The 21,802-nt window shown below is 46.1% G+C and overlaps 1 protein-coding gene across 1 annotated transcript in view; it reads right to left on the bottom strand.

Annotated features, from left to right (window-relative positions):
• The window catches only part of LOC144501431 (netrin receptor UNC5C-like), a 354,204-nt gene extending 337,310 nt beyond the window's left edge, over positions 1–16,894 (bottom strand). Inside the window, exon 1 of the mRNA XM_078225178.1 lies at positions 16,798–16,894. Coding sequence (XP_078081304.1) covers positions 16,798–16,894 — 97 coding nt within the window. The remainder of the gene's footprint in view (positions 1–16,797) is intronic.
• Positions 16,895–21,802: the final 4,908 nt, after the last annotated feature.

Here is a 21,802-nt window from a genome sequence, read left to right as displayed (position 1 = left end):
TTTTCCAGTCTCACTCGCCCCGAAACCAGAAAATCCCAATCGAGGTCAATGGCCCTTTCCATGATCCATACCTCGCCCACTCCGATTCCCATGGCGGACGGGACCGTAAAATTCGTTCCATTCTCCTCCACCTTCTTCCATCGGGAAAAAGATACAAAAGTCTGAGGTCACGTACCAACCGACTCAAGAACAGCTTCTTCACTGCTGCCATCAGACTTTTGAATGGACCTACCTTATATAAAGTTGATCTTTCCTTATACCCTAGCTATAACTGTAACACTACATTCTGCACTCTTCTTTCTTTCTCAATGAATGGTATGCTTTGTCTGTATAGCGCGCAAGAAACAATACTTTTCACTGTATGCTAATATATGTGACAACAATAAATCAAATCAAATCAAAAATCAAATCTTAAATGGATATCTCTTAATTATAGAAACATAGAAAATAGGAACAGAAGGAGGCCATTCGGCCCTTTGAGCCTGCTCCACCATTCATTATGATCATGACTGTTCATCCAACTCAATAGCCTGATCCTGCCTTCCCCCCATATCCTCTGATCCCCTTCACCTCAAGAGCTATATCTAACTGCTTCTTGAAGACATTCAATGTTTTGGCCTCAACTGCTTTCTGTGGTAGTGAATTCCACTGGTTGACCACTCTCTGGGTGAAGAAATTTCTCCTCATCTCTGGCTTAAACAGTCTAAAAATCACCTATCACTGGTGACATGGTACTTAATTGTGTCCTTTGAGGTTCTTTCAAAGGGATTTTCACCCATGTAATGATCTCGCCCTCTCTGTTAACACTGTGCCATCCCTCTGTTAATATTTATCATTCAGCAAACAGGCTCAGATTTTCCCTCAGGGAGACACCCCACCCCAGGACCACAGCGATCATCCATCGCATTGTATCTCCTGGCAATCCAGACTTCCACAAAGTTATGCACTAGCACTGCCACATCTCATACAGTACATTACTCAGGGATGCTATTCCCAAGGCATGTACGAGACAGTAAATAGCTACAACCTTCTGACTCCCAGCAATCGATTCGTTTAAGAAGTACAGGGAGAAATGACAGTAATTAGCCGGCACATTTCCAGCATAAGGCAGGGTTGGGTAAAGGGGAAGAGTTACTGTCTGCTCTGGTGTCTTATCACTCTGCCACAGCGACATAACCTCAAACACTAGAGGGCACAAGTTGCTCCTTTTAATGAAACTCAAGAGGACGTCTCCCTGGCCCTCGTCTTTAAGAAAGGCAGCACCAGTTATACATTCTGAAGGTGTGCATTCCTTCAATTTTATGAGTTGTCTCAAGTCATCTTGTTTCCTGACCTACCCAGTGATCAGAAATGCACTCAATAAATAAGAATAACCAAAATATTCCAGAAAGTCTAGAGCACAGAAGCAGGTCATTCAGCCCGACAAGTCCATGCTCCACTCGAGCATCCTTCCACCCCGTCTTCATCCCACCCTATCAACTTATTCCTCTATTCCTTTCCCCCTCATCCGGTTATCTGAGGGAAGAAGCCACCCTGCTACTTCTAGACTTGACCATTCCAATGTCCTCCCATCTTCCTTTAACTTGTGGTCATCTTTGTCCCGACTCACACCCAACCCCGTTTAATCAGAGAATCCCTACAGTGCAGAAAGAGGCCATTCGGGCCATCGAGTCTGCACCGACCACAATCCTACCCAGGCCCTATTCCCGTAACCCTTCATATTTACACTGCTAATCCCCCTGATTAATTTAATATGGCCAATCCACCTGACCCGCACACTTTTGGACTGTGGGAGGAAACCGGAGCACCCGGAGGAAACCTACAGAGATATGGGGAGAATGTGCAAACTCCACACAGACAGTGACCCGAGACCAGGATTGAACCCAGGTCCTTGGCGCTGTGAGGCAGCAGTGCTAACCACTGTGCCACCATACCGCCGTCATTTCCCATCATTTCTGTTCTCATTGACCAGCACTGGCTCCCAGTCAAGCATCAACTCAAGTTTACAAATCTCACCCTCGTTTTCAAATGTTTCCAAGCTCTTACCCTCCCCCACATTGGCTGTAGCGGTTCAAGAAGGCAGCTCATCACAACTTTCTCAAGGACAATTAGGGATGGGCAATAAATGCTGGTCCAGCCAGCGACGCCCACATCCCATGAATGAATAAAGACGTTCTCAGTAATCTCCTTCGGCCTTGCAACCATCTCAGCGCCTCTCCATTTCCGACTTTTTGCACTTCCCTGTTCCACCTTTGGCGGAGTGCCTTTAGCTGCCCAGGCCCTAAGCTCTGGAATCTGCTCCCTAAATTCCCCACTTTGCTTTCCCCCTTTAAGGCGCTCCTTAAAAACTACCTCCTTGACCAAACTTTTGATCGCCTGACCTAACATCTCCTCATGATCATAAAATCCAAACACTGTGGATGCTGGAAATCTGAAATAAAGTAAGAAAATGCTGGACAAACTCAGCAGGTCTGGCAACATCTGTGGAGAGTTAAACACAGTTAATGTTTTGAATCCAAATGACCCCCCACTCCTCCGAGTGGCCAAATATCTCCTCATGTGGTTCAGTATCAGAATATTTCTGATAAAGATGCTGTGAAGCACCTTGGGACATTTAACTGCATTAAAAACACGATATCAATGCAAGTTGTAGTCATTCATGTTTCTCTTTAAACTAATAGGGCAGCACTGTGGCACAGTGGTTAGCACTGCTGCCTCACAGTGCCAGTGACCCAGGTTCAATGCTGGTCTCGGGTGACTGTGTGTGTGTGTGGAGTTTGCACGTTCTCCCTGTGTCTGCGTGGGTTTCCTCCGGGTGCTCCAGTTTCCTCCCACAGTCCAAAGATGTGCGGGTTAGGTTGACTGGCCATGCTAAATTGCGCCTTAGTATCAGGGGGACTAGGATAAGTACTTAGGGATAGGGCCTGGGTGGGATTGTTGTAGGTGCAGGCTCGATGGGCTGAAAGGCCTCCTTCTCCACTGTAGGGATTCTATGATCCTATGAATATATTGATATATAAAAGGCTCAGAATTTGATTGAAATATAATGGGAGAAACCTGTTGATGTCACATCACTGATGCACATCCACTCACTGACAACACTCAGAAATACAATCATTTCACTTAAACTGCTTGCTCATCTCTCCTCGAGTCTCTCACTCTCCTTCTCTACAAACCCTGGAATTACCCGAGATCTCTACATTGAATGAAGTGGAATTTGGGCACTTTTTTTCCGAAAGGGGTTTTACGTTACCCGGGCTTGCACACGCCTGAACCAGAAGCATGTGGAATCGTGCAAGAGGCCGTTGGGTGCATGTCCTGTCACCATGGTATTTTAATGAGAAGGAGTCCTGCGTATCTCAAGACCCAAGCTCAAATCTGATATTGTGAAGCATTTGAACTAGATGTCTTAGTGGTATTATCGCTAGACTATTAATCCAGAAACTCAGCTAATGTTCTGGGGACCCGGGTTCGAATCCCGCCACGGCAGAGGGCGGAATTTGAATTCAGTAAAAAATATCTGGAATTAAGAATCTACTGGTGACCATGAAACCATTGTCAATTGTTGTAAAAACCCATCTGGTTCACTAATGCCCTTTAGGGAAGGAAATCTGCTGTCCTTACCTGGTCTGGCCTACACGTGACTCCAGAGCCACAGCAATGTGGTTGACTCTCAACTGCCCTCCAAGGGTGACTAGGGATGGGCAATAAATGCTGGCCAACTAGCGACGCTCATGTGCCACGAATGAATAAAACAAATGAAATAAATTTATGGCTGGATTCCGACCCAGGACGTTAGACTAACCTGTAAAAGCAAGAGACCATCACGATCCGAACACGAAGGTTCATACATTGATTAGTTGAAGGAAACAAAAGTAGGCCAACATGATTTATGTTTTGTTTAAGATTTTAAACCCTTCACAAATTTTGAATTGCTATTTTCCTCTCGTAAGAACTCAGGATTATTAAGAAATAGGAATAAGCCATAAAGCCCCTTGAGCCTACTCCACCAGTCACAGGATCATGGCTGATCCCTTACCACTCAACCTCAGGGGCGGGATTTTCCAGCCACACTCGCCCCAAAACTGGAAAATCCCGCCCAAGGTCAATGTAGTGCATGGTCCATCCACTACGATTCCCATGGCGGACAGGACGGGAAAATTCCCTCCCATAGGTCACCATTCCCAAATATCTGCTGATCTCAGTCTTGAATACATTCATCGACTGAGCATCTGGAGCAGAGAATGCCAAAGATTCACAAACGCCTGAGAGAATACATTTCTCTTTGTCTCAGTCCTAAGCAGCTGATTCCTTATCCTGTGAATATGACCGCTAATTATGGCCCATCCAACCAGGAAACAGCCTCTCAACATCTACCTGTCAAGCACTTTAAGTATTGCATAACATATATATATATTTATATATATCAATGAGATTACCTCTTATCCAGTTAAACTCCAGAAAATGTAGGTCCACTCAGCTCAATCTCTCTTCACAGGACTAACCGTCTCATCCCAGGAGTCAAACCAGTGAACCTTTGTTGGTCTCCTCTCCAGGATTTTGTTACTTGACTATCGACACAGCCACTCTGCAGGTTTATTACTGCATCAGGTGAAGATGAGGAAGGAAGGCATCTGATCTTTCTTTAGAATCTCTAGCAAGGTTGGGTGGGAGTGAGTGATCGTCTGAAACGGCTACTGATCGTTAAGAGGTGGGTACTGATTGTTAAGAGGGGGAGCAGACACAGCAAGAGACAGCACGGCGCGCCGGGGGTTAGCTTGGTTAAAGAATATTCAACGTGAAATGTCAGATTAAGGCTTTAATCAGCAGGTTGTGCTGACAGTTTCAGGCGGGTTTGTTCCAATTGGGTGGACTGCTGTTTGTTTTTAAATGGCCTGAGATAAAATGTGCAGATTCCAACGGAGAGAGCAAATTATTTAGAATTCATGGCAATGAAACAATTACTGTTTGAATTGGCAGGCGCTGGGTAACTTTCACTTCAATATCTGAGCGACTGGAACTCATCTGACATCACAGAAGGAGTCTAATCGTGCATGTTGACTCTTTGCAAGAGAGGGTGGCATGGTGGCACAGTGGTTAGCACTGCTGCCTCACAATGCCAGGAACCCGGGTTCGATTCCCGGCTTGGGTCACTGTCTGTGCGGAGTCTGTACATTCTCCCCGTGTCTGCATGGGTTTCCTCCGGGTGCTCCGGTTTCCTCCCACACTCCAAACATGTTTCAGTCTGGTGGATTGGCCATGCTAAATTGACACTTAGTGTCAGGGGGACTAGCTAGGGTAAATGCATGGGGTTATGGGGGATAGGGCCTGGGTGGGATTGTTGTTGGTGCAGACTCGATGGGCCGAATGGCCTCCTTCTGCACTGTAGGATTCTATGATAAAGTTTCTATGATATCTATTTAGACCCATTCTCCTCTGTTTTTTCCCAGTTAACATTTTTTTTTTCCCTTTTCGGTAGTACAGTGGCACAGGGGTTAGAACTTCTGCCTCACAATGTCAGGGACCCGGGTTCAATTCCTGGCTTGGGTCACTGTCTGTGTGGAGTCTGCATGTTCTCCCCGTGTCTGCATGGGTTTCCTCCGGTTTCCTCCCACACTGCAAAGAGGTGCAGGTTAGGTGAATTGGCCATGCTAAATTGCCCCTTAGTATCTCAAGATATGTAGGTTAGGGGGATTAGTGGGGTAAATACGCAGGGATACGGGATAGGCCTTGGGTAAAAATGTCTGCCTGAGAGTAGGTGCAGACACATGATGGGCCAAATGGTCTCATTATGCACTGTAGGGATACTGTGACTATTATTTTCAACTTTGCATCCGATTCTCTTTGGAAAGTGTTCATTCTGCTGCCACAGCCTTTCCAGGCTAAATCTCACTTGCCTTGTTAAAAAAGAACTCTCCTCATCTCCTCCACTTGTTCTCCCGTCAATTATCTTCAATCCTTTCTCCCCTCTGGCTGCTGATCCACTTCCTCCTTACTGACATGACCACTTTGTCGTTTTGAACGCCTCTGCCAAATCTCGCCCTTAACCTTCTCTGCTCTGAGGAGAACAATCGCGGGGCTTCTCTGGTCTCTCCATCAGTGGGTCTTCATTAGACATGCACCTCCACGGGGCACACTGCTGATTCTTGTTGCCATTATCAAATGGCCAGGAGTGTCCGAAGCTAAGTAGCGTGACAAAACGGCAAACAATGAACACCGTCTCCTGATTCCTCTCTCCATCCCAAGATAAAACATTCATTTTATCTGCCTCGGAAGGCTCAGTGAATGCTGATGGATACAAACCTAACACCCAATTGACAGAGCCATCTGACACTCATATATTCATTTTTAAACTTCACAAGTCATTTTTACAAATCTGTTGTAAAATACCTGTCCATTGTTTTTAACTTCAACATCATTCAATTCATTTTTACTGACAGCTTGCATAATAGCAGGTATGGCTTTTGTTTCCATTTATTTGATTTGAATGTTTTATGTCAAACTTCGGTTGATAAGGGGTGACAGGGAGTTAAACCAAACTGATTCTATTTCTCGAGGAGCGTGCCTGCTATAGTTCATCATCTTTCTCACAAAGAGACAAAGGAAATTATTTTTCTTAATCTCACAATGTCCCAAAAGCAACCTTGATGCCTATTTTTATTCACCTGTGAGGAAAGCAAGATACGGAAATTCATGGAGGAATTTATAGATAGCAATAGACATTGAGATTGAGATAGGGGAGATTCATATACACCTGGATTCATATAAATATGAAGCCCCCCCACATCTTTCTCCAAGGACAGTCCTTTATCATGCGAATTAAAAATAATATCACTGATACTCCATTCGATTTTTTTCTTTCCATCAGGGACACTGTAATTGTATCATCAATTCTCCATTTGAAAGAGATGGGAATTTCTCAATCTAATCCTCTTTGCGAGAAGGCATGGATGTGTACAGGACCCAGGTTCTATTCTGGCCTTGGGTCACTGTCTGTGCGGAGTCTGCACGTTCTCACCGTGTCTGCGTGGGTTTCCTCCGGGTGCTCCTGTTTCCTCCCACAGTCCAAAGATGTGCAGGTTAGGTGGATTGGCCGTGCTAAGTTGCTCCTTAGTGTCCCAAGATGTGTAGGTCAAGGGCAAATATATGGGGATAGGGTGGGGATGGTCTTGGTAAGATGCTCTGTCAGAGGGTCGGTGCAGACTCAATGGGCCAAATGGCCTTCGATTTGGCTTGATTTGAATTATTGTCAAATATTAGTATACAGTGAAAAGTATTGTTTCTTGTGCGCTATACAGACAAAGCATACCGTTCATAGAGAAGGAAAAGAGAGAGTGCAGAGGAAAGGAGAGGGTGCCTTCTTCTGCACTGTAAAGATTCTATGATTAACAAAGAGGCTATGGGATTGTGACATTTAATGTTTATCTATTGTGTCACAAGTAGTCTTATATTAACACTGCAATGAAGTTACTGTGAAAATTCCCTAGTCGCCACACGCAGGCTTCTTTCGGGTACACTGAGGGAGAATTTAGCACGGCCAATGCACATAACCAGCATGCCTTTTGGACTATGGGAGGAAACTGGAGCACCCGGAGGAAACCCATGCAGACGCAGGGAGAACGTGAAAACTCCGCACAGACAGTGACCCAAGCCGGGAATGGAACCCGGGTCCCTGGCGCTGTGAGGCAGCAGTGCTAACTACTGTGCCACCGTGCCACACTGTCACAATCTATTAAAAAGGACTGAGGTTTTTGCCACTTCTCAAAAGGTCCATTGTATCTCAGCATTACCCCCCCCACCCCACTATCCAAATATTTCATTTCCATAATTTCAATAATCAGTCACACTATTACCATGTGGCACTCAGGCTAGAAACTAGCACAGGTTCCTGCAACCAAGTCAAATTCATTCAAAATACGATGGGCTGAATTCTGTGCCATAAACTTTTCCACTTTTTGGTGTTTAACCTGCGTTGAAATTTACATACATGTTCAGTCATTTGGAAATTCGGCATGTCAGCTATGACTCTCACCATAGAAAGCATTCTTTCTGGTTGCATCACAGCTTGGTATGGCTCCTGCTCTGCCCAAGACCGCAAGAAACTACAAAAGGTCGTGAATGTAGCCCAGTCCATCACGCAAACCAGCCTCCCATCCATTGACTCTGTCTACACTTCCCGCTGCTTCGGCAAAGCAGCCAGCATAATTAAGGACCCCACGCACCCCGGACATTCTCTCTTCCACCTTCCTCCATTGGGAAAAGGATTCAAAAGTCTGAGGTCACGTACCAACAGACTCAAGAACAGCTTCTTCCTTGCTGCTGTCAGACTTTTGAATGGACTTACCTCGCATTAAGTTGATCTTTCTCTGCACCCTAGCTATGACTGTAACACTACATTCTGTACTCTCTTGTTTCCTTCTCCATGAACGGTATGCTTTGTCTGTGTAGCGCAAGAAACAATACTTTTCACTGTATGTTAATACATGTGACAATAATAAATCAAATCAAATCAAATCAAATCAAAAGAGAGTGGTATACAGGCATAGTGAACAAATGGCATTGCACTTAATCCCATTAGTTTCCTTGATGGGCGAGTTAGAGTAAAATTGCCCTTGTGCTCTTGTCTCAGCTGCTGATATAGGGTGACAGGGGAGGACAGGGACGGGGAGAAACACAGAAACAAAACAAAAGCAGTCTGAGTCTTAAAGGGAAGTAAAGTGACAATTATGGATGTGCAACACTCTGGGGTAATGTGCAATTGACCATTCACTGGGACCTCCTGCCCTGGGTCGTACCGCGGGGTCTGGCTGTGATAAAGCTCGGGATGCTGCAGTAATGCACCCACCCCATTTCAAATGGTCAGATTAATTCACAACTCTTCCCCACCCCCACCCTGCCACCCTTCGCACCAACTCCCGCCCTGGCATCTCTATTCAAAACTGCCTAGCTTTCATCTGCGCGAGAAGGGTCAGGCAGCCTTCTCCCTTCCTGCGATCTTAAACAGATTAAGGCATTTTGGTCAGCCCAGCTGTAACAGAGGTTTGTTTTAAATTACACTTAAGTGAAATATCCTGACTTCTTATCTAAACAGGGCCCGGCTAATGGACTGCAAACATTGAACGAGATGATACAATTCACTGATAGCTTGTCCGCGGTGGAATGAAAGCATTGGCTAGACACGAGGGGCTGTTGGCATTCCACTTTTTAATTAGTTTTAATTAACTTTCGCTCTTTTTGGACGTGACTGCTCTCACTTGGCTGTGAGCGGGGCAGTCTGGGTTTTCGTGTGAGCTGTGGAATATTTAACAATGAGGGGAAGGGGTGAAAACATTAGATGTGGCAGCTCATGAATGGAAGGGGGGGGGGTTACTACAATTCAGACAAATGATTTAGTGTGACCCATTGCTTAGCTTTTCTGCGCACCAGGTCTGGCCTATGGATCTGAATTATCACAGGCCATTAACTACAGTACTTACTGTCAGTGAGTTGATTGGATTAACAGCATTTTTGTAAAACTTGGGTCCTGACAATGATTATTTGATTAAGGGTTTAATAATCAATAGTGTTCTGATTCATCAATCACTGACGATCCTCCCTTGTCACCCATGACACTATCATTAGCCTGATTAAGTCCCTGGAGAGTTAAGAACCTCAGTGGTCAGGATTAAAGTGATAGTCTCCCTCATGTGGATATTATCAACATTTTGAAATTCGGGAACCTCAGTATGAACTGTCGAAAAGAGAAAATGATTTTAAAATTAACTCACTGAATCAACTTAACAATCAATCCAGCAGCTGGTAAACATGAACAGGATAACAAGAGACACAACGCAGCTATAAACCGTGGAATTAAAAACTCCCATGCCTTCCTTATTCAGCATGCACAGGCTGTTAAAGGATCTATTCAGGTAAACTACCTCCCCACATTAAAGTCAGACATACAGGGCAGGCATGGTGGCAGAGTGATTTGATTTGATTTGATTTATTATTGTCACATGTATTAACATACAGTGAAAAGTATTGTTTCTTGCGCGCTATACAGACAAAGCATACCGTTCATAGAGAAGGAAACGAGAGAGTGCAGAATGTAGTGTTACAGTGATAGTTAGGCTGTAGAGAAAGATCAACTTAATGCAAGGTAGGTCCATTCAAAAGTCTGACAACAGCAGGGAAGAAACTGTTCTTGAGTGGTTAGCACTGCTGCCTCACAGCGCCACATACCAGGGTTCGATTCCCGGCTTGGGTCACTGTCCGTGTGGAGTTTGCACGTTCTCCCCGTGTCTGCATGGGTTTCCTCCGGGTGCTTCGGTTTCCTCCCACAGTCCGAAAGACGCGCTGGTTAGGTGGATTGGCCATGCTAAATTCTCCCTCAGTATACCCGAACAGGCGCTGGAGTGTGGCGACTGGGGGATTTTCACCGTCACTTGACTGCGGTGTTAATGTCAGCCTACTTGCGACACTAATAAATAAACTTTAGGTGTTGGAGCTTCTTCACCAAGAGGCAAAGAGCACATCGTCATTTGTCAAACAAAAGTAAGGTGTTTCCATGGCATAACGTCAGCATTAGGTGTCAAAACAAAGAGTGAAACAGCCAGATAACGCTGCTTAATGAGTGTTATTGATGTACACTGGGAAAGGAGGAATTTGCAGGGTAATGGGGAAAGGGTTAAGATGTTGAGCAAATCATTCAAAGAGCTGCTGGAGGTGCGTATGATGGGCCAAATCATCTCCTTCCGTGCTGCCTGATTCTATGAAGAGTTCATTACTGCCCCTGGGGCTAGAACTACCATGTAGACAAAAGCTAACATTACACTGCACTAATCTATTGAAAATACAGGAAGAATAATGGTAAAAGACACTCCAAAAAAAATCAACATTCATAATGCCAGATATACAAACCACGAGAGCTCGATGGCTCTGACAGCCAGTCAAGACAAATATTTGTTCACCTTTAGCTCCAATATCTGTTATGTGTAAATACATTTTTTACATATTTCCAATCGAATGACGTCATTTCATCCTTCTCCACGAGGTTTTTTTTGTTGTAAATCCTCGGTGAAATGATCAGATCACCACTTGATTACATTAGGAGGAGCTAAGGGGATTGAAATACTAGTATGGGCTGGGAAACCTCAAACTTAATCCAATGAATCGTCCCTCCATTGTCTGGAGTTACCACATTACAACCTTACTGACATGATTTTTCAGCAAATCCAAGGCTGGGCAATTTTTTCTACTTCACACTCTCAGAATGAAAGCCTAATGGATACACACCCACCCACCACCCACCCACACACACACATACCCACCCATCCATCCACCCACACACACATACCCACACGCACACCACCCACCCACACACACATACCCCCACACGCACACATACCCACACGCACACATACCCACACACACACCACCCACCCACACACATATACCCCCCATACACACATACCCCAACACGCACACATACCCACACGCACACCACCCACCCACACACACATACCCCCACACACACACATACCCACACGCACACATACCCCATGCACACATCCCACACACCCATGACACACATGCACACATACCCACACACACACCACCCACCCACCTACACACACACCCACCCACACATACCCACTCACACACATACCCACACACACACACCACCCACCCGCACACACACACACCCACAACACACATACACATGTACCCACGCACACACCCATCCATATGCATACCCACATACACACCCACCCACCCACATACATACCCACACACACATCCACACACACACCCACCCACATACATACCCACACACACACACCCACACACACCCACCAATACACATACTCACACACACCTCCTCCCACCAATACACATACACACACGCACACACACCCACCGAAACACATACACACATACCCACACACACATCCACCCAGCCATCCACACACTACCCACACACACACACACACACACACCCCCACACACGTACACACACCTACCAACACACATACACACACAGACACCAACACACACATGGCCACACACAACACACGCGCCTTTACACAAACTAACTCATACCTATAAAAAATATACACACATACACATAGCCACACACACATGTACACACACACACCCACATACACACCCACACACAAACAACACACCACAGACAACCATACACATACCCACATACAACACGTGTACAAAATGTACACACCCATATACAAACTAACTCACACATATAAAAAATATACACACCCACACACACACACACACTACCACCCACTACACCCTGATGACCATAGGCTGTGACTGGTAGTGATTTAACCTGAGGATCACCACACCTCAGGCGAGGGGCAAGATTGAGAAGGCGGGGCCTTCGTGAATAACCTCATCTGGTACGGGAATTGAACCCGTGCTGTTGACATCACTCTGCATCATGAACCAGCTGCCCAGTCAACTGAGCTAAACCGACCCCCAGGTACACTCACACACATAAACACATTCACATACTCTGATAAAACCTCACGCACATATAAACATACACACAAACCACATACCAAAATACACCCACCCACACACACACACACTTACACATACAAGGCAAACGTATACCACACATAAACCAAACCACACATATACACCCATTAAGGCACACATTCACACACCAAAAGCACCCACCCACAGATACACACACACAAAACACACCGGCCACATCCACTTGTACATCACACACCCACTCACACATCAAACATCCTCACACTGACGCACCCACACACACCACATATGCACACACACATTTACACACACACATACACACACATTTACACACACACATACACACACATTCTGTGCTGCTTTGCATTTGCAAAGACTTTGCTTATGATGAAATAACTTGTCTTAAATGTTATTGCTCCTGCATAAAATAATAAACAGAAATTTGTGGAATTTGTGCATTGGGAAAGTACAGCACAATTTACTCATTACATTGAATCTGTGGTACACAAACAGGCCATTCGCCCCATCTCTGTTTCTGCTCCACACGAGCCTCCTCTCACCCATCTTCATCTCACTCAATCAGCGTAACCTCCTATTCCTTTCTCCCTCGTACTTATCTAGCTTCCTCTTAAACTCACCCAGGTAATACCTCAACTGACCCTTGTGGTAGTGAGTTCCACATGTCCTCTCTGGGTGAAGATATTTCAGGAACTGGATTTCCTGACAATTGGAAACATTGTGTGTACATTGACCACTTTGAGCCCTTCCATAGTTTTCAAGACTGTTATTCAGTCGCCGACTCAGTCTTTAACCCAAGCATCTCCAGCAAGAGTCCAGCATCATTACCATAGCATGCTTCAGATAGTTTACAATAAACCTGTGTAAACCAAGGTGAAGTTTGAAACAGTGGGATAACACAATAAGTAAATGCCATCACATTATTATCTAAAGGGGGCAATGTCACATTTTGTTAAACTACAAGTTATATAGCCACTGGGGGCATTTGTATTGAAGGGGAATTCATGACAAATCATAAAATGCCTACAGCGTAGAAGGAGGCCATTCAGCCCATCCAGTCTACACCGACTCTCTGACAGAGCATCTTACCCGGCCCTATCCCTGCCTATTTACGTTGGACTAAATTACCATGATTTACCATGGCTAATCCCCATAATCTGCACATCTTGAGATACTAAGGGGCAATTTAGCATGGCCAATCCACCTAACCCACACATCTTTTGAGTATGGGAGGAAACCGGAGGAAACCCATGCAGACACGGGGAGAATGTGCAAACTCCACAGGCACCCAAGGCTGGAATTGAACCCGGGTCCCTGGTGCTGTGAGGCAGCAGTGCTAACCACTGTGCCACCGTGTCGCCCGTCTCTCGTGGTTCTCTTGTGAAAGCTTGCAGCTTCACACCTCTCCGAGGCACTTTGTGTAGTGTAGCTGTATTACAGTTTTCAAACTTTGTAAAGCAAGCTGATGTGAAATAACCGCAGGGAGAGGGGCAGGGAAAAAAAAGATACACAGAGCTTTTCAATACAGGATTACCCGGGGAAGGAGGCTGCTGAAGGATATTCTCAATGATTCACAAGTCAAGGAGGTCCAATTGACTCACAGATTCAATGCAAAAAAACGAGTTTCCACCAATACAATGAACACAAGATGAATTAATAAAACATGGGGGGGGGGAGGAGTTTATTTAAGTTTAAGTTTATTTATTAGTGTCACAAGTAGGCTTACATTAACACTGCGATGAAGTTACTATGAAAATCCCCTAATGAGGAAGGTGGGGTTAAAACATTTCTTGAGGTCAGCCTGCATGTGGGTCTGGGGTTCCAGCACTGTGTATACCACTTTAATTTGTCTTTGCAACCCTCCCCATTCCCAGGACAGAGAGAGAGAGAGTGCTGGCAGTCTGCATGACAGGCACTCCACAATGTGCTCAGTGCCCCGCACTCTTCATCCAATCCCTCCAGCTGGTCCCTGACTCTCTTAATAGTGGGGAGGGCGGGGTGGAGAGGAGGAAGAGATTAAGATTCCCTCGTTACTCTGCAGACAAGAAGAAGACCTCCCCCCCCCCCCCTTACTCCCACCCTTCCTCCTCCCCCCACCCCCCGCAGCAACCGGGATCCGTGATAAAACCCGATAAGCAACCTCAGTAGAGTGTACTCATTCATTCGCGGCGCCACCACCGCAGGCTCAAAGTCTGATCCTGGGGTTGGTATATCTGCCATTCATTCACTCCCACTCCTGAGCGTACCACACAGACATGTTCCGTTGGTGAATAAAGCCTCATCAACTGCTGTAGCTGCCTTTGATTCTACTTGGTGAATTGGGGGAAAGAGAGAAAAAGGCACCCTGACCTCTGTCGGATTTTGCAGCGGTTATTATTCCCCCACCTTGCTACACTAGCCAGACTGTTGTTTTGCCGCAATACATCGCCCAAGATTTTCTCCAACTGATCTGGCACTTGGGAGAACAGTTTGGTTAATTTTTTTTTGCCCAACACATTATTTTTTTTGTCCAACACATTATTTTTTTTGTGGGGCGTGTTGGGGGGGGGGGGGGGGAGAAGTTCTTGTCCCAGCATGATTCAATTCGATCTATCCATCCCACTGAACTCCAGGTTCTGTTCAGCACCTTTCAACATACAAAAATCACACACACACACATTGGGACAGACAATGTTCTCTTTAATTCTGTCAGGGTCCATGCGGAGCTCAGTATTCGCACAGAAACACACTTCAGAGCAAAATTGAACCCCTCCACCAATGTGACAATTTCAGTAATCGATTCATTGGGAAAGGATTTATATATGTATATATTTCAATGCACTGCCCTGCTGCACTGTGTTATCAATGGTTTGGAAAAGGAGAGTTGCTTTTGGAGATCCTTTTGAGGATGGGAAGTTGAAGTCCACACAGGAGAATAAAAGATGTATTTCCAAATAAAGTTGGGGGGATTTCCTCCACCACCAGCCCCCAGATCCCACATCCCTCTGCAAGGAATCCGGAATCACAGTAACACCATTCTCTATCCTCTGTCCACTCTCCCTCAGTCATCGCTTAACCCCAGCAAACTCCCGGAGTGAAGGAGAAGGAGCTGCACTGCCCCTGAGACACATGAGTGTTTAACACAAGGCAGGAATCCTTCTCCAGAAAGCAACACAATAAACGCACCAACATGATCACAGCCTGAGCAACAAGGCAACATTTCACATCAGTTCCTCCACCAAAGCACACCGGCTGCACCCACATTAACGCATTTAGTTCAATTAAACAGTTTTTTAAAAGAGATAAATGGTCATTAATGTTACTGTGTCTAATCCCCCTTTTGACTAGCAACCTTCCCTCCCTAAATCTGCAGCGACCCGTAACTATTGCACCAAACTAACTGAAGGGGTATCAGATCTTTCACCCTCCGAGTCGCCCCCTTGCCTAATCCCATGGATGGCTTGGGATCCCCTTCCGCCTCTCCCCCACTCTCTCTTTCTCTAGCCCACTCTTCCCAACTCTCCCTCTCCCCCACTTTCCCTCCCCTTCACTCCCTCCCTCCATTCTCCCCCTCTCTTTCTCTCCTTCTTCCCCACTCTCACCGTCTTCCTCCTCTCATATACTCCCTCCCTTTCTTCCTCTTCTCCACTCTCTCCCTCACTCCCTCTCCTCCTTCTCACTTTCTCCCTCCTTTTCTCTACTCGTTCCCCTTCCTTTCCCATTCTCTCCTTCTCCTTTACCCTACTCTCTCCTTCTCCTCTTTCCCAGTCTCTCCCTCTCCTTCTCTCCCTGTTTCTCCCGTTCTCTAGTCTCCCTCTTCTTGTCCCTCTTTCCCTCTCTCTCTTCCTTTCTTTCCCCCACTCTCCCTCTCTCCATCTTTCTCCCTTCTCCCCTGTCCGTCCCTCTCTCCTTCTCCATCTCTCTTCTCTCTCTCTCCCCCTCTCTCCCACTCTCCTTCTCTCCCTCTCTCCATCTTTCTCCCTTCTCCCCATGTCCCTCTCTTCCTTCTCCCTTTCTCTCCCTCTCTTTCTCTCTATGTCCCTCTCTCCCTTCTCTCTCTCCCTCTCTCCCTTCTCTCTCACTCCCTCCCTCTCTTCTCTCTCTCTCCCTCCCTCTCTCCCCTCTCCCTTCTCTCTCTCCCCCTTCCTCTCTCCCTTCTCTCTCTCTCCCTTCTCTCTCCTCTTCCTTCTCCATCTCTCCCTTCTCCCTCTCCCTTCTTTCTCTCCCTCCTCCCTGTCTCCCCTCCCTCTCCCTCCCTCTCTGTCTCCCCTCCCTCTCCCTCCCTCTCTGTTTGCTTACCTGCTGAAGAGCGAGGCTGGGCAATAGCGGCCAGAGCAGGGAGCAGTAACACACGGAACAAGTTGTGCGCCCTGGCTGCACACTGACTTTCTCCCATGGTTCAGGGAAAGGGGGAGGGAAGGGGGGGCTGGTGGGGAAAGTGTCACCCCCAAAACAGCAGACACACGGCGAGATCCTTTAGCTTCTGAACTTGAAAGAGAGAGGATTCTTCTCCAGTAACCCGGCTCCGGATCAGACAGAGAGAGAAACCAGAAAGGATTTAAAAAGCCACTCCAGGTCCCAGGCGCAATCTGAAAGGTGGACTGCTTCCCCTGATACCTCTCCTTGTCTTTCCTCTCCTGCCAATCTTGTCAAAGCAGTAACTGAAGGAGAAAAAAATTCTTTTTTTGAAAAAAAAAGTTTATCCTCTGTGTTTTAATTCTCTTTTTTTGCAGCTTGCAGCAGAGGGCTGTGTGCTGGGAGCTTTCTTGAGAAAATCCAGGTCGGAAGTCAGTCCCTGGTCTGATGGGGATCCAAAACTCTTTGCTGCAAAGACGGTCTCCTTGAGATCAGAGCATCCTTCAAGCACTGTGACTGTGTGCCTCCTGCACCCTGGGCTGTGAGAGAACGCGTTGTAAACACTAGAGGGAAGGAGTGTGTGTGTGTCTGAGAGAGAGGGAGCAGGGAGAGAGAAAGGCAGCTTTGATTTAGACACAGTTCACTATCCAATAATGCTCAGCATTCGCCGACTTCTAACTGCTGCACACTGCAAAACCTGGGCTGGACTCTCCAGGAACCGGAGCTGTCCAGCAGAATGTGGTTCTCCCTTAGCTTTCTTTCTCCAAATTAATTGTGAGGACATTCCTCAGCAATACATTAGATCCATGCCTACAATGAATGTGTTGTCTTCATAGAATCAGCTACGACTCTCACCAACTTTTACAGATGCACCATAGAAAGCATTCTTTCTGGTTGTATCACAGCTTGGTATGGCTCCTGCTCTGCCCAAGGCCAAAAGGAACTACAAAAGGTTCATGAATGTAGCCCAATCCATCACGCAAACCAGCCTCCCATCTATTGACTCTGTCTACACTTCCGGCTGTCTCGGAAAAGCAGCCAGCATAATTAAGGACCCCACACACCCCGGACATTCTCTCTTCCACCTTCTTCCTTCGGGAAAAAGATACAAAAGTCTGAGGTCACGTACCAACCGACTCAAGAACAGCTTCTCCCCTGCTGCTATCAGACTTTTGAATGGACTTACCTTGCATTAAGTTGATCTTTCTCTACACCCTAGCTATGACTGTAACACTACATTCTGCACCCTCTCCTTTCCTTCTCTATGAATGGTATGTTTTGGCTGTATAGCGCGCAAGAAACAATACTTTTCACTGTACGTTAATACATGTGACAATAATGAATCAAATCAAATCATAGAATCTTACAGTGCAGAAGGGGGCCATTTGGCCCATTGAGTCTGCACCGACCACAATCCCACCCAGGCCCTATCCCCATACCCCCATGCATTTACCCTAGTTAGTCCCCCTGATACTAAGGGGCAATTTAGCATGGCCGATCCACCTAACCCGCACATCTTTCGCCTGTGAGCATCTGGAGGAAACCCAGACGCTGCAAAACCTGGGCTGGAGTCTCCAGGAATGGAGACACGGGAAAAACATGCACATTCCACACCGACAGTGACCCATGCTAGGAATTGAACCCAGGTCCCTGGCACTGTGAGGCAGGAGCGCTAACCACTGTGCCACCGTGCCGCACAAAATTGCGAGGGCATTCCTCAGCAGGTCCTTCGATCCATGCCTGGAATGTATATGTTACCTTCATAGAATCATAGAAACACAGAAACTAGAAGCAGGAGTAGGCCATTCAGTCCTTCGAGCCTGCTCCGCCATTCATTTTGATCATGGCTGATCATCGAATTCAATATCCTGATCCCCCCCCTTCCTCCCATATCCCTTGATCCCTTTAGCCGCAAGAGCGAAATCTAATTTCTTCTTGAAATCTGACAACATTTTGGCCTAAACTACTTTCTGTGATAGCGAATTCTGTAGATTTATCACTCCCTGGGTGAAGAAATTTCTCCTCATCTCAGTTCTAAAAGGTTTACCCCTTATCCTCAAACAATGACCCCGAGTTCTGGACTCCCCCACCATTGGGAACATTCTTTCTGAATCTACCCTGTCTAACCCTGTTAGAATTTCATGAGTTTCTATGCGATCCCCTCTCACTCTTCTAAACTCCAGTACAGAAAGAAAGTACAGTCTGAAAGACGTGCTGATTAGGTGCTTTGGCCATGCTAAATTCTCCTTCAGTGTACCCGAACAGGCACCGGAGTGTGGCGACTAGGGGGTTTTCACAGTAACTTCATTGCAGTGTTAATGAAAGCAGACTTGTGACACTAATAAATAAACTTTTAGAAGGAGGCTATTTGGCCCATCGAGTCTGCACCGACAACAATCTCACCCATGCCCTATCCACATAACTCCACGTATTTACCCTCCTGATCCCCCTGACACTGAGGAACAATTTACTATGGCCAAACAACCTAACCCGCACATCTTTGGAGCGTGGGAGGAAACCAGAGCACCCGGAGGAAACCCATGCAGACACGGGGAGAACATGCAAACTCCACACAGACAGTGATCTGAGGCTGGAATTGAACCCAGGTCCCTGGCGCTGTGAGGCAGCAGTGCTAACCACTGTGCCACTTATGAGGAAAGGTCGGACTGACTGGGCTTGTTTCCACTGGAGCTTAGAAGAGTGATGTGAACCTGATTGAAGTATGTAATTTGCTGAACAGAATTGATCAGGTGGATGTGGAAAGGATGTTTTCTCTTGTGGGTGAGTCCAGAACTGGGGGGAAGGGAGGTTGGAGGGGCACCGATTTAAAATTAGGGGTCGTCCTTTTAGGACAGAGATGAGGAGAAATGTTTTCTCTCAGAAGATCTGAACAACTTTGGAACTCTCAGCCTCAGAAGGTAGTGGAGGAGAGGTTGCTGAATATTTTAAAGGTGTTAGTAGGTTGATTCTTGTTAGGCAAAGGGATCACAGGATATCAGGGGTAGATGGGAATATGGAACTTGAAACAAAAACAGATCATCCATGATCTTACTGAATGGTGGAACAGGCTCGAGGGGCTGAATGGCCTACCTCTGCTCCTATTTCATATCTTTGTATCAGTCTTTCTTATTCTTAAAGTTGCCCACCTCTTTCATCAAAATGTATTGTTTGTAGGCACAATTGCATTTATATAGCACCTGGGGAATTTCACCGTAACTTCATTGCAGTGTTAATGTAAGCCTAACTTGTGATGAATAAATAAAACTTAACTTAAACTTAACTTTACCCTATCAGGACCTCAGGACAACCCAAAGCGCCTCACAGCCAATGAAGTATCGTTAAATAGAAGTCAGCAACTTGAAACAATCTGAAATCTACAGTGTTTATCACCTATTCCCAAAGACAATTTCCATGTTCTAATGAGAATGGCACCTTGTAACAATATGCTAATTACCTAAATTAATTAACTTTGATATTTGTAATATTTGAAACATTAACTCTGTTTCTCACTCCATAGATACTGCCAGACCTGATGCGGCTGTCCAGCATCCTTCATTTTTGTTTAATTACCTTTTGATGTGCCATCTCTGTTGCAATGTGGGAAATGCAGCAGCCAATTTGAGCATAGCACGATCCCACAAAGAGCGATGCTCTAATGGCGACTTTTCAGTGAGGGGTACACACTGACCAGAATACCGGAGCAAACTCGCCTGCTGATTGTGCCGCGCGATGTTCTATGTCCTCCTGAGGGTGGGCATCACAGGCGGGATTTCCTGGCCGCGCTTGCCCAAAGACCAGAAATTCCCACCTGAGGTCAACTGACCTTTGCACAGTCCGTTGAATTTTCTGTCCTGCTATGATTCCCGTGGCAGGCAAGAGGGGAAGGTTCCGCCCCACGTCTCAGTTTGTGATCTCATCCAGAAATGTCATTGCCAAGAGTGTAGCCACCCCCCTCCCTCAGTATTGTTTGAGTGTCAACCTGGATCATGAACTCATGGACCGAGATTCTCCGATCTCGCTGGGATTCTCCAGTCCTGCTGCTGTGAATGGAGGTTTGGCTGAGTGCCAAGTTCTCCGTTCTCACTGGCAGCGGTGGTGGGGCGTACGAGAATTCCGGCCTAAGTCTTTGGAGCAGGTCTCAAACCCATGACCTCCCGAACATAGAGGTGAAAGTGCAGTCACAAAAGAAGCAAATGTGATGCGAGAAAATAACTTCTTCACCCAGAGAGTGGTTGGGGTCTGGAATGCGTTGTCTGGAAGTGTGGCGGAGGCAGGTTCAATAAAGGCATTCAAGATGACATTAGATGATTACTTGAATGGGAACAATATGGGGAATGGCACAAAGCCATAGAGTCATAGAGGTTTACAACATGGAAACAGGCCTGTTGGAGTAAAAGTGAGACACTGCCAGATGGAATCCCAAAATTAGAAGATACAAGATGGTTACCTGGTATAAAATGGACTCTGTGGAAAGACATTAAAATGTGTTGACTTAGGCATAGACATTGCACAGCGAACTAACCTTTGAGCTACATCCTGTTATTGTATAAAAAAACTAGATAACAGACAAAAAAAACAGATCTTGAGGTCCAGACGGTCAACTTAGCTTAAGATAAAGCGGAACCGAAACAATAAGTTCCCCTTTTGTTAACGGTTGTTTTTGAAGGAATGTGATTGGAATCCAATTGTTGCTAGGGGAGCCCAATTGGTTAATACATGTAACTAACCAAGGCTAATGATGTAATAACTGCTAATGTCTGTACTTGTCGACTCTTTGAAATGTATAAAAGAAGCTCAGCTGCCATTTTAAAATTGAGAAGTTGACTGCGAGCACTGCGGAGTGCCAAGCGCTTCTCCCAAACCTTTGTCCAATAAACTGCATGTTGAATCTTTAAGTCTGGCTCTGAGTGGTGATTTCCCACAACATGGCCCTTCGACCCAACTGCCC

Source organism: Mustelus asterias, chromosome 1 (genome assembly GCF_964213995.1).
Source record: "Mustelus asterias chromosome 1, sMusAst1.hap1.1, whole genome shotgun sequence".
Classification (NCBI taxonomy): domain Eukaryota; kingdom Metazoa; phylum Chordata; class Chondrichthyes; order Carcharhiniformes; family Triakidae; genus Mustelus; species Mustelus asterias.
The sequence above is the reverse complement of the archived record's forward strand: the minus strand, read 5'-3'. Positions and strand labels throughout refer to the sequence as shown.